The sequence below is a fragment of the Mastomys coucha genome, unplaced genomic scaffold (genome assembly GCF_008632895.1).
Source record: "Mastomys coucha isolate ucsf_1 unplaced genomic scaffold, UCSF_Mcou_1 pScaffold22, whole genome shotgun sequence".
Lineage (NCBI taxonomy): Eukaryota > Metazoa > Chordata > Mammalia > Rodentia > Muridae > Mastomys > Mastomys coucha.
In genome coordinates this window covers 30,222,335-30,239,229 of record NW_022196905.1, presented here as the reverse complement: position 1 = coordinate 30,239,229, position 16,895 = coordinate 30,222,335, and the positions used below count along the sequence as shown (strand labels likewise).

Below are 16,895 nucleotides of genomic sequence, written 5' to 3'. Positions count from 1 at the left end.
AAAGAAAGAAAGAAAGAAAGAAGGAAGGAAGGAAGGAAGGAAGGAAGGAAGGAAGAAAGGGAGGGAGGAAGGAAGAAAGGAAGGGGCTGGAGAGATCTCTCAGCTTAACAGGGTTAGCTGAGCAACCACCAGAAGCTGAGTTCAGACACCAGCACCCAGGTAGCGAGCTGAGCAGAGCATGCTCTCCTATGCTCCTGAAACCCTGGTAATACAGGGGGCAGGGACAGAGACAGGAGTGGGGCTAGGGCTTATCAGCTAACAGGTTTGAGGAGAGACTGTCCCAAAGGAATAAGCTGAGAGTGACAGAGGACACCTGGCACCTGCCTCGTCTCTGAACACAGGTGCACACATGCGCACACACCTGCACACATGTTTCCTTCCACCATGGGGTGGAGGTGGGGCAACTTAGACATTTTTCTAAAGATGGTAAGAAAATGATGGAGCTGAAAAGATGGCCCCTGTCACATATCACTGTCATGGGAACTTGCAAACCAGCTCCTGATTTCTGTGGGCAAGGTATCTTATACCCATCAAAATAGCTCTAAGTGTACAAGAACAACGAAGAGTGTGGGAACTCTGTGGAAAATCATGCCCATTCACCATAGAAACTATAAATTCACTCTTTGGTGTCCAAAAAATAGCAAGGACTCTTATACCCAGTTCTCAACACCAAGGCACATGCTGACCAATGGCTCCAAAGCTCATACATACACAATGAAGGACACAGTGCAGCACCACCCATCCAGAGGACCCTGCATGCCTATAGAATAGAGGAAGCACCCATAGGTGCAACAGTGTGGACAGCCTGTGAACACTGAAGGAAAGGAGCCAGCCATAGGCCAGCTGTGTGACTCCCAGAAACACCCAGAACAGGCCAAGCCACAGGGGCGGCCAGCGAGGGTTCATGGGTTCCTTTGCAGGGATGGAAAAGCTAAGGAACTAGTGAGCAGAGATCTGAACACTACTGTAGAAGCTTGGGGTGCCTTGGAGTTTGTGTGTTTTAGTGTATTCTTCACTGTAGTTTGGGCTCCCTCTGCATCTGGAAGGGGTTGGCCCCTGGTGGTGTTCTTGTCGCTGTCAGGCACACTTCGGCAACACATCCAGAGACTCCTATGCATCCATGTCATGTATGGGCACAACCATACCCACTGCTTAGATGAGGAAACTGAGGTTCAGGGAAGCCAGAAGACCTACCCAAGGCCTGAGGACTAGTAGGGCAGAGCCGAGGCTTTAGCCAGGCTAATAAGCTCCCAGCCTAGATCAGAGACTTCTCCCCAGATGGTGCCCCAGCCTTAGAGTATACAGACCGGCTGTGGCTGAAGCTCCATGCACCCATCGTCCATGTGGTCAGTTCCTGTACCTGGTGGTACTATAGGACAATGGACATGGTGGAGGGGAGGCGGTTACTGAGTACTCTGTGGGTCTCTTCCTATATGGACACAGCACATGCCTAACTTACTACAGAGCCCCACACCCAAGTCAGAGCCACAGGTGAGCCATTGCTTCCAGCACGGCCCCTCCCCCACTGGCCACGAGTCTTGACTACATGAGACGGCCATTCTCAGCCTCCCAGCTAGGAGAGACAATGGTTCTCACTCTTGCTGGGGACCACTCATCTACAAAGCATGGCAGACAACAGCTGAGCCATGTTTTAAAACTGCTCTCTACATTCTGGAACAATCCATCTGTGATAGAAAGATAAAATGGAAGGCCTGCATCAGGTATCATAGAGAACAGCATTTGGCTGTGGAGCCAGCTGAGGGGATGGGCCTTCAAGTCACCTGACCCATCCTAGGTCACAGCAAAAGCCAGGGGATAACTGCTGCCTGATACCTTTACTTTGTGTGACCTGGGCCTTGTGACCTGTCTTGGGGTTCCGTGTCCCCTACTATAAAATAGAGGCTGCAGTAGCACTTTGACTCATGAGTACACTTGAGCATGTCAAATCCACCGTCTCTTTCTTTATCTCTCTCTCTTTCCCTCCCTCCCTCTCTCACTCCCTCTCTCTCTCCCTGTCCCTGTCCCCCCTCTCTCTCCCCTTTCTCTCCTCTCTCTCTCTCTCTCTCTCTCTCTCTCTCTCTCTCTCTCTCTCTCTCTCTCTCTCTCTCCAGACAGAACATAAGACTGTTCTGTAGCAAGGCCTACAGAGTCAAAGGTAAGTCTCTCCACTGCTGACATGGTCCACTGTCACTGTGTCTCCATCACAGTGAGGCATCTTCCAGTTATCTGCCCAAACAGGGTTTTCCCACAAGAAGACCTAAAGCATCAAAACCAGGTTGCTTCAGCACTGAACATCTGTGCCACCACCCCTGAATCCCCAGCAGGCAGATGGTCTAGCCTCTTGCCTGCTTGGGATTCAAGATGGCTCAGATCTGAGCAGTGTGCATCAGGAGCCCAAGAGGTTTTGGCACTGTGTGGTTTTAGAAAAACATCTTTGCCTTCCAACAGCAACTGTCATCTTTAGCAAAACATCGAAGCTGGCAATGGAGATATGAGTGGCCTATAAGGATGGGGAGCCCCTGCAGCCCCACAGGGCCAGGCCATCAGGCAGGGTTCTGAGAACAGTCTCCAGCATCCCTGCAAAAAGGGTCAGTGGTACTGAGGTGGTGTAGAAGCCTCATGCCCTGCGACACGCCTCTCCTCCTGTGTAGGCTGGAGCAAGGGACCTCACCTCAGTTAGTCAGCAGAAATCCAGACCTTCCTGATTGAGCCTCCCACACGGAGGGAGGCCAGTACCCTCTTCCTCAGACCCAACTATGAAGTCTGATAAAACAGGTTACCTAGAGACCCGGATTTGCCTCCTGCTGTCTCTAGGTTCTCCTTTGGTTGTACTATGGAAAGCAGAACTGGGCCTGCAGGTGGCTGCTGGCATCCGGGGACACTCCTTGGCCAGTCTTAAGAGTATATATGCCTTTATTCTTGCTTATTTTCACAGTGTTGGGTTTGAACTCATAGTCTTGTCTTTGCTGAGCAACTGCTCTCCCACTGAGCTATAGCTCAACCTTTGGTCTGTAGAGACAATCTCACATTGTAGCACAGGCTAGCCTTGAACTTGTAAGTCTCCTACCTCTACCTCCTGAATACTGGAATTCCTGGTGGGTACCACCATGCCGGGTTTGCAAATTTCCTCTGAATTTCAAAAACTGAATCCAGATGTTAAAAGTCATAATTGCTATGGTGCAATGAGGAAATGAAATTCACAAGGCAAGGAATCAAAGAACTAGAGTGGATGTTGGGCAGCCCAGAGGTACCTTGTAGCTACAGGAGCACTGGGTCCCCAGGGCTCTTCTACCCTCAAAGGGAGAGCCAAGTTAGTGTATGCCCAGCAAAGTCCTAGAGGCCTGGAGTCCCTTCCCAGACTCTGGCTCTGTCCCTGTGCCCACCCTCCTTAACACCCCACTGGCTCCCTACTTCTCAGGACCCAATACTGGCATGTGAGGCCCACTAGCTGCTCCTGTCTCCACCCCGCTCTGCATTCTCACCATCAGCTTCACTTAGGAAGCCCTCTCAGGAAGCTGTGTCATCTACCCATACGTCCACTCTTAGGGCCCACCCAGGGATGCATCCCTGAAAGGTGCTCTGAGGGGCACCTCAGACAGGTCCATGGTCAAGCATAAGTACTCTCTGGGGACAAAGAGTTCTGGCCAAACACATGTGGGAACAGTTGAGGGCCCAAGCCTACAGGGGTATATACACGTGTGCCTGTATCTATGAGTGTGTGTGTATGTGTGTGTGTATTGTTGTCTGTATGCAATATATGCCTATGTCTCTGTGTATGTGTGTTTGTATGTGGTATGCTGTGTGCCTGTGCCTTTCTGTGTGTCTCTAGGTATTGTATCCATGTGTAAGTCTGTGGGTTGCCTCTGTGTGTGTGTGTTTGTGTAGGTGAGATGTAAAAATATCAGTTCTAAATACCAAATAGGTGTCAGCATTCATTGGAGAGATTTTTTTTTTTTGGTTTGTTTTACATAAGCCCGTAAGTCTTTTGAAAACACTTTTACACTAAGCACACTGGTTTTTAGGGGCTTGAGATGCTGTCTTCAACACAACTTTCAAACGTTACCGACTATTTGAAAACAGTTTGTTCTCTGCTGGTAGTAAAGAGCGCATGCCTACACAGCACCGAGGAATGTGCTCATGGGAATACAAAGTGGGGAGTTGAAAGCAACATCCGGGCATGATGGGATGGTGTCTGGAAACAAATGTCTGTGTGGATCCCTGACCCAGGGGAGAGCAGCCCGGACAGTCTCTTTTCCTGCAGACATCCTTCACAGTGGGGACCCCAGCTCACAGTGGGACCCAGTGAGTCCCATAGGAGTTAGTACCAGAAATGGAGAAGGAAAGAAAAGAGGAATGGAGGAAGGGGAGAAGTGAGGAAAGAATTAATTAGTGGTCCCAAGGAGCCTTGGGCTTCAGGTTACCATGGCAACAGCCATAGGTATAAGCCTGCACTGAAAGTGAGCCTCAACCCCTGGTTCCATCAGGGCTAAGAGAGTGGGGCCAAGTTACACCCTCATAGCGTGCTTACCCCTACCTTTGCAGTGAGAGGAAATCAGGTGGCAGCTAAGGACTAGGCTCTGAGCACTGCCAGGGACACCCCCCCTCCCACACCTCTCTCCTACACCCAGTTCAGTTCCAAAGGATGTGCTTCATGAATCCTCCGGCAAACTGCAGCTCTCTACACATCAACTTCAGCCACTTCAGGGCTGGAGCCCTGGAGCCAGTGTGAGCTCTGCCTCATCACCCACACAGCACCTCTGCTCTCACCTGCCCACCTCTGCTAGCCCCCTCCTGTGACCGCACAAGTCCCCACAGAGCAGGGTCCTCAGAGTGACAGAGGACAAGAAGAGGGAGTAGTACCCTCCATCACCAGAAACACACATTTCCCAGGCAGTGCTGCTGGCACCAACAGCTTAATATGGCACCATGCCTGCCTGACACAGTCACAGCACAAATGAGGCTGCTGTGGGGGAGCACAGGAAGCTCCTACTTGGGCTTCACAGAGAGGACAGCTGGGGGCAAGAGAGACTGCAGGGACCGCCAGCAGCCCACCCCCCTGGCTCGGCACAGCTCTGCCAGGCTTCCTACCTGCAGGGGGTCTGTCCTCAGCCCCTCTCAGCGCAGAAGACTGGATGGCCTGCCTGTGTCACCCTTGCCTGAGCCAGCCACAATACTCTTGTCCTTGTTTCTTTCTTCCAATAAGTCACTCGTCCCTGCAGCTCCCCAAGAGCACAGCATCACCTGCCGGGCATCAGCCTGCCTGGAACAGCTTCAGGCAGTGAGTGCTGCTGCAGCGGGGCTCCCTTCTGCAGAGCTGGCTGTCTCCACCCGCAGCTCCTACCTCACGCCCGCCAGGAAGATGCTCAGCGCTGTGCAGAGCCCGCAGAACTCAGTTGCGCCACCTCCGCTAACCACTGCTGCAGCACGCTCGCCCCCAGAGAAGGCAAAACCAAAAGCATGCAACCCCTGGGGAAGCCCTTTCTCCTCCACTGTAGAATGCAGAGGAAAACCAGGACTGTCCAGGTCCTGCCAGCTAGGACACCCCCTTTGCACAGTCCAGAGAGTGCACCAACGGTGCTTCACGGCACTTGGCCCAGAGACACACAATAAGGATGCTCATGCTAGAGATGAGGTCATGTGCTCGCCTTACTCTCATCATGCATGGGGACCCCAAAGGCCTCACAAGGACATCCTGGGGCAACTCGGAGCTGGGACACAGGACATGTCATAGTACAAGCCTCACCAACTCTCTCACAGCCCAGCTCTCAGTACTGGACCAGGTCTGCCCACCCATGCTAGCTTTTCTAGTGAGGGTCTGCCAGACTCTACAGTGAAGTGGGCCAGGTTCTCAAACTGTGCTTTTAGTATCAGCAGCAATGGCAGAGACAGATCCAAGATTCCCCCACATCAGCCCACAGAGTCAACTTGGTGAGACAAGGTTAGGTTGTCATGCCACCCAAGGTCTGCTATCTGGCTGAGGTCAGGAGATTTAGGATAGTCTGTGTGAAGCTCTGCTGGGGAATTCTCCACACTTGCCTGAGTTCTACAGTCTTCTTTACTTCAAAGAAAGAGGGACAGCTGTGTGGTTAGCCAGGTGCACAAGTGCAGAGGTATAAGGGGAGGCCAGAATTTCAGGTCCATAAGGGAAGACACACCCGGTTTCTTGAGCTTGAGGCCCTGGGTGGGACAGCAGAGTGCAGGCCTCACCTGTGTGCTATGAGGAGGGACACAGAGAGTCAGGGAGGCCAGGTGGGCTGTCTAGGGACATGAAACCACAGAGTTGTTACAGTTGCAGCTGTCCCAGGGGCCTCTGTCCAGGCTGATCCTGGCAGATGCTCTTTTTATTAGGCACCACTTAAGCTGCTTTAAAAGCTCCTAGGGGACATAGCATTGAGGCAGGAGGATCAGGAATTGGAGGTCAGCCTCAACTATGAAAGTTCAAGGCCAGCCTTGGCTACATGAGACCCTGATTTAATAAATAAATAAATAAATAATGAAAACTAAAACTACTGAGGAGGGACTCTTGTTCAGGGAGGGAAACAGGGAAGGCTCCTGGGCAGAGTAAAACTCCAGAGCAGTTGGAGGGAAAAGCAGGGGAAAGGGAAGGGGGATGGGACCAGGCTTATGTGAGATGGGACAGGTTGGTCTTTTGTCCTGACCCAGGATATGCCTGTATTAATACCAGTTATGCTCCCCACCCAGGACAAGACTCACAGGACCCACAGGGGACCAAAGCCACAATCTTACTACATGACCCACTCTAACAGCTTGAAGATCCCAGTGCAGAAGCAAGTGAAATTTATGAAAGAGAGGCAGAACTGCCAGCTTGTCTCGGGGCTAGGGAAAGGCAGAGCCTTACCAGATCTCGGTCAGCAAAGGCTGGGGTGGGACAGGGTAAGAAGACGCTAACCCAAAGGTTCTTAACTCGTGGGTCTTGACCCCTTTGGAAAGGGGTCAAATGACCCTTTCACAGGGGTTGAATGTCAGATGTCCTGCATATCAGATATTTAAATTCATAACAGTAGCAAAATTATAGTTATGAAGTAGCAACAAAAATAATTGTATGGCCGGGGGGGGGGTCTCTATACCATGAGGAACTATATTAAAGACTCACAGCATTAGGAAGGGTGAGAAGCACTGCTCTAACCTAAAAGCAAGCCATTTACGGTGACTGCCACAAAATGTACAAGCGTTTGCAGTTTTGACCCAACATCCATGTTTCTGCGGACCTATCTGAAGGACGATCAGGAGCATGAATGGAGCACCTAAGAAGATATTCCCTGTAGTCTTATTTACCACAGTAAATCAGAGCATGCTGTGCCTAACAGGAGGACCAGTCTAGCACATCCCAGGTCCCATGTTGACATGTGCTTACAGCTGAGTGAGCTAAGTGTCAACATGAACTCTGTGTGGACAAGAAAAGGCTGAGAGTGTGCTGAGGGTTCTGGGCACAGGGGAGGGACAGCTAGGGGGTTCGGCTCTTTCTGAGATTAGACCTCAGAATGCCAGCCCCAGCTGACCGGCCACAGGCCTCTCACCTCCAGCACCCGGCCCGTGATGTACTTCTCACAGCCGTCGCAGCGGATGCCAAACTTGGTGTGATAATCAGCCTCGCAGTAGGGCAGCCCATCCCTGCAATGAGACAGGCAGTCAGGAGGGCATGGGCTCACCCACTTGGCCCCCAACATGCAACAAAACTCGTAAGAGAACTGCCCATCAACATGGAGGCAGGGCGGCTTCCTCCTACTCTGAGAGGACAATTCCTGGGCAGGTAGCATTCATTTGCCACCATGTGAGACATATGACAACCACCCACTTCCCAGATATTTATACAGAGGAGCAGGGGCCAGGCCACCTGCCCACTGGATGATAGAGGAGAGAGGGAGGGCTCCACAGACTGGGATAAGGAACAGAAGCAGCCTAGGAAGTGAAAGGTGCTAAGCCACAGACCTGGCTCTACTCCCAGGTCCTTCAGTCCAGGGGCCAGAGAGGGTGCAAAACAAGCCCCCCCCCCACATGAGGACAAGAGTGCAAGGGTGGCTTGAAGGCCAGCAGCAAGTGTGACAAAACAGAAGGGCACAGGAAACCTCTGGCTGTAGGTGGAGGCTCCTGGGGTGAAGCCTGCCTTCTGATGTGTTTTTAAAAATGGCTGAATACCCAGCACAGCAGAAGTCGATGTGGAGGGAGACTTCTGGAAGCTGCGCTCTGGAGAATGGCTGACTCTGTTCTGTATTAAACAAGTTAGCCATCAGCCCGGTATTATGTAGAGATGGTGCAGACAGAAGATCTCCTAAGTTACCTGTTCTTTTTCCTCAGCACTGAGAGCCTAGCAGTAGATGAAGGACCACAGAGGTAGGGAGAGAGGGCAGAGGGGAGAGAGAGCTTGGGGAGCAAGGAGGTTGCAGGTGGCCACACTCAAGACAGGAAGGGGTTGCTGGGAGGAGGCAAGGAAACAGCCTTGGACACAGATACCACGTCCCAAATGTGTTACTTAACGCCACTGAACATCGGCCCCTCCCACAGTAAACCGGAAGCCACGAGAGTAAGGCCGCCCTAAGACAAGGCAATGCTGGGGACTGGTTTAAGGAAAGCACTTGTCAGTGCCCAAGACTGCCAGTGTTGCTAGCTGTGGCTGTCTTCAGTCACGGGTCACCACCCAGCAGGAGTTGATGTAGAGGTGACCAGAGGATGAACGCCTGCCACCTCAAAGCATGTCCACTGCGGGGACTGCAGCTATTGTGAACTCTATCTAGATTTCCCACTGCTAGGGCAAGCTTACTCAAGGCTGTCAGAGTTTAAACTGGGTATCGCACTCCTTCCCTCAATGCCTGGACCCTAACAACACCCCAGAACGGATGCTCTGGGGATGGGTACCCCTCTGTGTCTGCCCTCCACTGATCTCAACTCTCAGAGGTACCTCCCAGAGGGAGGGAGGATGCAGACCAGGAGACCCCACAAGCCCATGTAGCTACAGCAAACCCAGGAAGTTCTTAGATACCATCTCCATGGCAACACCAATATGATCTCCCCCTCAGTTCTGGAGGCTGCTAAGTCACATGCTGGTGTGGGTGAGCCACCAACGCCCTGTGTGGGGTGGCACCTGATGGGGGGGGGCAACAGTACCATTTTCTTCAGAGAGTCCTGCACACCAGGCTCTGCCTGCCTGAGTCACTCCCCACAGTATGGCTGTGATGGAGGCCAGAGGAGTCAGCCTTTACAGAGTCATCCATCTGAATGGAAGGAAGCTCACTTTGGTTTGGGGACAATGTTTCATATTGTGATCAATGGGTCACATGGCATTATAATCAGGAACACAGAGAGGTCCCTGTTACTCAATATTCAGACCCTGGTGACAGACTGTACTGTCAACCTGGGTGCCAGCATGAACATATTGGCCACTGAGACTCTACACAGGTACTCCTGGACATTTGTGTGTATGTACATGTAGATGCATGTACACCCATGTGTTCATATTTGTATGCATGCATGGAGGGATGCATGTATACATGTGTGCATGTATGTATGTATGTATGTGCATATGTATATGTGCATACATGTGTAGATGTGTACATATGTGTGTGCATGTGTATGTGCATGCAAGTCTGTGTGTACATTTGGGCACACACACTCCACTCTATGTAATCATATAGGGAATCTTTTCCACATAATCAATCTCTATGTGGATTCCAATTTTGGAGCATTGAGGAGGACTTCCTTGCTAGGGGGTACTCCTCCAAGTCCCACCCCACCCCAGCTCACTTCACTTAAACTGTGGGGGCCTTCTACCTCATCTCTCTGATCCCAGTGTTAAAATATATCCCAGCTTATGACAGGGTCCTACAGCCTCTGGCAAATGCTCACTCCTCCTCAGGCACTGTCACCCCCTTAACAACACACTAGGAGAGCACTGAGCCAGTGGGTAGCAGATGTCCCAAAGTCCGCCTGTAGGCTCCCATGATCACATGGGAGCAGCCAGCCCTGTGAGTCCTTGAGGCTAGTATCTATCAGCTGTTATGTGCCCCACAGGGCATCCAAGGTGCTAGGAATGTCCAGGCACCAAGCAGGTAGTAACATCCTGCAACAGAATGGCAGGGGCTTTTTGTGTGTTTATTTGTTGCTTTTCGACACAATTTCTTTGTGTAGTCTTGGCTGTCCTGGAACTCACTCTGTAGACCAGGCTGGACTCAAACTCAGAGATCTGCCTGCCTCTGCCTCCCAAGTGCTGGGATTAAAGGCGTGCACCACCACACCTGGCTGAGAGAAAGCTGTTTTGTGAAGTCAGAGCTGGAGACTGCAACCCCTTCAGCAGGACTGCTGGGAGAGAAGATGAAGGCTACCGGGACCAGAGAAAGTCCCAGCCCTTGCTCTTGGTCCAGTAGCAGGACTAGTCGGCGCACCAGGTCTGGACACCCCTGCCCCACCTGCAGCATTGGGCAAGGCCTTCCTGGGCTAGTTCTGCCCACCACACTCACTTGCTGATGTACTCTGCATTGAGGAGTTTCCCACAAGTCTTGCACTTGAAGCATCCCAGGTGCCAGTGCTTGTCCAAAGCCACCAGGGCCTGGCCGTTCTTGATTTCTAAGCCACAGCCCCCACAACCTGGAACAGAGAACATACACAGATACCTTCAGTGTGGGCTCAGAGGCCTCCTATTGCAGGACCCCACAAAACTCCCAGGGGCACTCAGCATGACCTGCACTCAACCCCTCAGAATCTTAGGCCCCACAGACTCGCCCAGGGCAGCCCAAGAGGAGAGGATCAGACACGGTGGCATACTAAAAGGATCCTGTCTCACAGTTTAAGGGAGCATTTGTGTAGCCCATGGCAGGGCTTGGTCCCGTGTGAGGAACACTGAGCCTATACTTCCTGGGCTGGAGACTGGAAAATCACAGTGGAGAGGAGACCCAGCCTCCTACAAGATTGGATCTGGCACAGAATCACGTCCCACCAGGGTGTACTGGAGTCCAGGCTGGCCTGGGGTTGCAGAGTGGCATGTTGGATCAGGTGTAAACCTGGTAAACCAACCCCAAATCCATCCTTAGCAGGAGGCAGAATAGTAAACCTGACCATCATATGGCATGGCATCTCACCTAAGGGACTCGACCTTTCTGGAGAGGTCTGAGCCCCATTCTCTCTTGCCCCTCCTACTCCTAGCCCTACATTCCCACCCGCCTGGACTCCCCTCCTGGAGAGGTCTGAGTATCTAGCCTTCACCTCCACTCCACCCTTACCTGCCTAGAGCCCCTCACGGGGATTCTCTTTGGTTCTCATATTATAGCTCCTCCTCTGGCTATCTGGGGCCACTGTGTTTGGGATTCTCTTCCCCTCTACTCTCTGTTCTGACCCCTAGTCTGCTGGGGTCTATCCCAGACCCAGACAGCATCTTCTACATCCGTCTGCTCATCTCTGCTTTCTCTCTCTGAACCCCACCCCAGCCATGAAGACCAGCATTCCTCCTTGTGTGGTAGTATCCTGGTCTGAGTCCTGATCAGGCTCCCAGGAGCCTCTTCTCTTCTCTCTCAGCTGTGCCCAGCCCTGCTCCATACTCCTCGGGGCTCTGGGCTTCAGGTCCTGGCCCTGTTCTGCTAAGCCACCTGGTCCCTCCACAAAGGGAGCTGCTACACTGAGGTCCTTGTCATTCACTGAAGGATGTGTGGGAGCTAACAGCGAGTCGGAACAGGCAGGGCGTGTAGGGTGAGCGTGCAGGGGTAACTGTGGGAACATGTCTATCACATGTGCGTGTATCTGTGCCAGGATGCATACATATTACATGCTGTGTACAGACTGTGTGGGTACACTGCCTTAGTATCCAGGGCTGGGTTCCAGAACCTCCTGAACATGGAAGTCTTGTCTAGGGAGAGGCACAGCCTTTGCACATCAGTACACACCTCCCACAGGCTTAAAGCGTCTTTGACCAGGGCTATCTGGAGCAAGCACACAGACACACAGTGAACAGTCACCACAGTGTACTCCCTGAGGATAAGGACAAGGAAGATGTCTGCACATGCTCGGTACAGATTTTCTTTGTTGACACAGGGTAGCACATGCTGGGCTTGTCAAACTCCCTACAGCTGAGGATGGCTTTGAACTCGTGATCTTCCTGCCTCTACCCTGCAAGTGCTAGGATTCTAGGGACACTCAACCATGCAGGGTTCTATGTGGTGCTGGGCCACATTCTCTATGCCAGCAGCTCCCAGGCAGGGATGACTTGTTCCCTGACAGATTTTTAACAAGATCTGGAGACATTTTTGATCCCTCCAAATCAGGACAGTCCTCTGCATATGCAAGCAGGACATGGGGGAGATGCTAAGCCTCCTGCCTAGCCCCTTACTGTTATGAGAATTTAGAATTTTGGTTTCTTTAAAAAGGACAGAATATCGTAAGAATATGTTTTTGATTTAGTTCCAGGTATGGAGATGTGGGGCTGCTTCGCATCAGCTGACTGTGATTTGCCTCATGCTCTGGCAGAGGCACGGTTTTGCCAGCTGCTGATAGCTTCTGCAATTCTGCCACATTTGGAATTATGGGAATTTTTCAGAGGGTAAATAAATGTAGGACCCTGATAGGTGGAGTGGGTGGTTGGTGGTCATTCAGGGAGGCTGGTTGCACTTTGTGAGTAGTCATACTCAAAGAAGAGACAGAAGAAAGAAATTAGATTCAGGGATCTCTACCACTCTCTCCCCTTTATCCTCCTTTCTCTCCTATTGTGTTAGGGAGTGAACTGGGGAGGGGGGGTAAAGGTTGAGACAAAGTAGAACACACTAAGTAGCAAAAGACCAGCCACACCATACAGTTGCCACCAGAGAAATGGCTCCAAATACCCATAGTTCTAGGACTGAGCGGCTCCTGTGAGCGATGGCTGGCCTGTGGGCAATACCATACCAGATGTCAAAGAGACAACCTCCAGATGAGGCTGCTGCGGCTCCGCGGCTAACTGCCTCCCAACTGCTACGTGACCACTGGCAATCACTTGTGTATACCAAGAAAAGAGTGACGTTCTGTGAACTGGTAATAGTTCTGACCCACTGAAGATCCAAGCACAGGTTCCGGGTGGCAGGGATGAGTGAAGGCAGGTACACAGGACATCTACCAGAGTGTCTGGCTCTGCTCTAGCAACTGCTGCTGTGAGCAGAGCTGGGACTGCTCCAGAGATTGAGGCATGGCTAGCAACACTGCCACCAGTACTCTAGAGTAGCAAGTGGAGGGCTGTCTGGGTTCCCTTGCCTAGGCCCTGCAGGGGGATTCTGTGGCTCTGGGCCATCATGAAGTTGCTCTCAGCAACCCCCATCCATGTCCCTGTAAGGTGCATAAGATGTGTTGTCATGGGACAGAGTGCTCACTGTGAAAGCCCCTGGTGTCCTGGAAGTCCTGCATGGCTCTGCCCATGGCAGAGCAGTTCTGTGACAGCTACTGCCTGTCTGCCAGCCACAGATAACAAACATCCTTAGCAGTCTATGAGAGAACCACAGGGATTCCCAGAGAGCTGTCTCTGCCCTGCACACTGCATATGACTCTGCCATCAAGGTGGACCTGACCTTGTGCCAGCACCACAAGGAAAGGACAGAGAGGAGACTGGGAAGGCTTCCTGAGGGAAGAGACCTACAGCTGGGTGACAACAAAAGGGACATGGAATGGAAAAGCTGTGATGGGCACCGCCTGTGTAAAAAGACTGGGGCGGGGGAGGAGAGTTTCTTGTTGGGTTCCCAGTTTTCAGTGTTCTATTACACAATGGCCCCACAATGTCAGGCTCCATCCTAGGTCCTGTAGAAGCCACCCCAGCTTGCAGCTCAGCGCTCTCCCTTACAGATGCCTGGTCACACTTACTCCGGAGGCCCTGGGCCGCGTGAGCACTGTTGCCCAGCGACGTGGGCGGGGAACACTTCTGGCACATACACTCCTTTCCATTGAAGGTCACTCGGTCCCCAGGAGGAAAGGGCAACCTGAAATGAGAGTAGACATCCTGTCAGCCACCTCCAGTCCTTCTCTCCTGTTGTCACTTCAAGGCATGGCTTCCTGACTCAGTAGGCAGTATTCTTTCCAGGGGACCAAGAACCTAGGCAGACTAGGCTGGACCCAGGTCTCTGCCTTGCTGGCTGGTCCTGAAACCTTCTTGGTTGTCCCGTGTCCCCTGCAGCTTATAGATGCCTGCACCTGTCACCTGCTAGTGGTGTGGTCTGGAAGATACTACATCGTAACATGATGCATCTCCCCACATAAGGAGACTTCAGGATTGAGAGAGAGCCCCTGACAATCTCTAATGTGTTCTCGGTCCTACTCTAGCTGTACGTTACTCAGTCTCTCTGTTCCTGTATCTCACATGGAAAGGAAGACTATTGGCATGCACCACAGGCTTGCCATCCATTCAGATGTCCCTATGGAATATGCTAGCTTAGATGCCAGGGCTGTGAATGCCCAGCGGCCATCTAATCTACAAGCTTAAATGGAGATACATTCTAGAAAATGCACACGCAGTATAATCACCATCAATGGCCAGCGCAAAAGATCCATGGCTCTCTCCCCCGACCTCGCTTTCCATGCCTAGACAACAGAGTCATATATGAGCATTTTGTTCAGCAACACGTTGCCAAGATCTGTCCATGTGGCTGCTCCTTATGCCACCAGTCTCTTCCTTTTCAGGGCTGAGCACTACTCCATTGCATCTGTTGAAGGGTACTTGTGCTGTACTAATGACTCCTGCATCGCAGGACTTCCTTCCCAAGGAAACTGTACCATTTCATGTCTCCTTGCTTCATGGCCTTGCCAGCCCTTGCTATTATCCACCATATGTTGTATCTGTATCTGTGGGCACAGCCGGCATTTCACAATTGCCTTGGTCAATGTCCCCAGCAGCTAATGATGTTCATGCAAGTATGTTTTCTGTATCTTTTGGTCATTTGGTTATGTTCTTTGGTGAAGTGTGTGATAAACCATTTTGCTCACGTTGGATGTTTCTTATTGAATTGTAAAAGTTCTTTACATATTTGATCTGTGTTGGTTATTTTCTTGTTGCTATGACAACATGCCCAACAAGAAGCAACTTATCTTGGCTCACAGTTCAAGAGTAGAAGCCCATCCATCATGTTGAGGAAGGCATGGAGATAGGAGCAGATGCTGCCATTCACACTGTTCTGAGTCAGGAGGTGGGGATGACTAAGGAATGGGGCCAGGCTATAGAGCCTAAGCACATGCCTCTGCAAGGCTCTACCTCCTGAAGGTTCCATAGCCTTCCCAAACAGCAGCACAGCTGGGGACCAAATGTCCAAACACATGAGCCTCTGGGGGACATTTCTACCCAGGCCAGTAGGGTCTATCCTCAGAGCCCTGGCTCTTTACCTGCAATAGATTTTATGTTTGTCTGTTCTGATGCAGAACTTCAGTCTAGAGCTGATTCTAGTCCTAAACTTGGGATCCTCCTGCCTCAAGCTCCTCAGGGCTGGGACTGCAGTTTGTGCACTGACATGCCTGGCTGCCTTGAGATTCTGTTGATATCTTTTGACATTATTTCCCTCCAGCCCTCAAAACCATCACTCTGTTGCAGGGCAGGCCTGCTGGGGCCAAACTTACTCAGCTCTCGTGTGTCCAATAAAGATTTGTCTTCATCTTTTTTTTTTATGGTGCCTATTTTTTGATACTCACTATTCTCGTGCCCCCACTGTGTAACCCAATGAGGTTACTGTACCAGAGCCGTGACACTGTGACACCATCACTGCAATCAGTTTTGGAATATTTCAATCACAGTTTAAAATGGTGTCTTAATCAGCAAGCTCAACTCTTCATCAGTTTACTCATCCCTCAGCGTGGCCTTGGGCTGTGAGTCTGGCCTTCTTTTTCAGAAGGGTTTTGGCTGACTACAGCACTACAGTTTGGTGGGTTTTGTTTTCCTTTTGGCACTTACAAACATCTTCCTCCTGTTTCCCAGCATGCATAGCTCCTGGTGGAGGTCTGAGCTCCTCTGCAGACATGGCGGGTTTTGGGTGATTTCTGTTGTGGTAGTTGCATTTTTCCTGTTGTTCTTAGATTTCTTTCTTTTCTTTTTTTCTTGCAAATCTTTTGCAGTGTGGCTGTGCACACCTGGGGAGTTCTCGCTGGGATGTTGTATGTAGGGTTGACTGGGAACATCTGTTTACTCTCTTGTCTGTGAACATCTCTCTTTAGGGTCACTGATATTTCGGGGCTATAGGTTTCTAGCTTTCAGCAAATCTAGACAATCTTCATTCATTATTTTAAAAGGATTTTTAATTTTGCTCTCCCTGCCTACATAAGCAGCAGACAGACTTACAGACCAATGGACAGGCAGACGGTGGCTCGACACCCACTCCCCTAGATACCAGTGTAGAATCTACTACTGCCATACTTGGATTTCCAGTCATTTCTTACATGTGCCTGATCACTTCAGGAGTTACATGTTTGGCTTCTAGATGGCCTTCTGGATATACTGTCCTTAAAACAGCAATGGAGTGGACATGGCTGTCCCCATGTCCATATCTGCCGATGTTACCCTGGTGGTCTCTGCTAACCTTTTTACAGGTTTTGGTGGCTGACTCATCTGGAGGTCTACATTTCTGAGTAAATCCCGGATGTCATAGACTCCATGCAGTTGGGTGTGGGGCTCTCACCACTTTCTGGGCTCAGGAGGTTGCCAGTTTCCAGGGACATCCCAAGGAGGCTCATCTTTCACCTGCAGAGCAGGTGCACAGCAGCCCAGCTCTGGGGCTGTCTGAACCCTGTCAATAAGGCCCACCCCTGCAGTGACCAACAAGGTCCTCAGGGCTCAGAACTCAGTGTCCCCTGGGGACTGTGCACTCACAGCAGCCTTGCTGACCCTCACCCACTGACAGCTTGTGTTCACTGTCAGCTTAACTGGATTGAGAAACATCTGGCAACCTTTACAGTAC

General features: G+C 51.2%; 1 protein-coding gene across 15 annotated transcripts in view; it reads right to left on the bottom strand.

Annotated features, from left to right (window-relative positions):
* Positions 1 to 16,895, bottom strand: part of Ablim2 (actin binding LIM protein family member 2) — a 125,736-nt gene that overhangs the window by 64,897 nt on the left and 43,944 nt on the right. For all 15 annotated transcript variants that reach the window (XM_031341773.1, XM_031341779.1, XM_031341788.1 and 12 more), the window contains exons 4-6: positions 13,825 to 13,940; positions 10,473 to 10,599; positions 7,539 to 7,632 (exon numbers count right to left, since the gene is read on the bottom strand). In XM_031341773.1, coding sequence (XP_031197633.1) covers positions 7,539 to 7,632; positions 10,473 to 10,599; positions 13,825 to 13,940 — 337 coding nt within the window. The remainder of the gene's footprint in view (positions 1 to 7,538; positions 7,633 to 10,472; positions 10,600 to 13,824; positions 13,941 to 16,895) is intronic.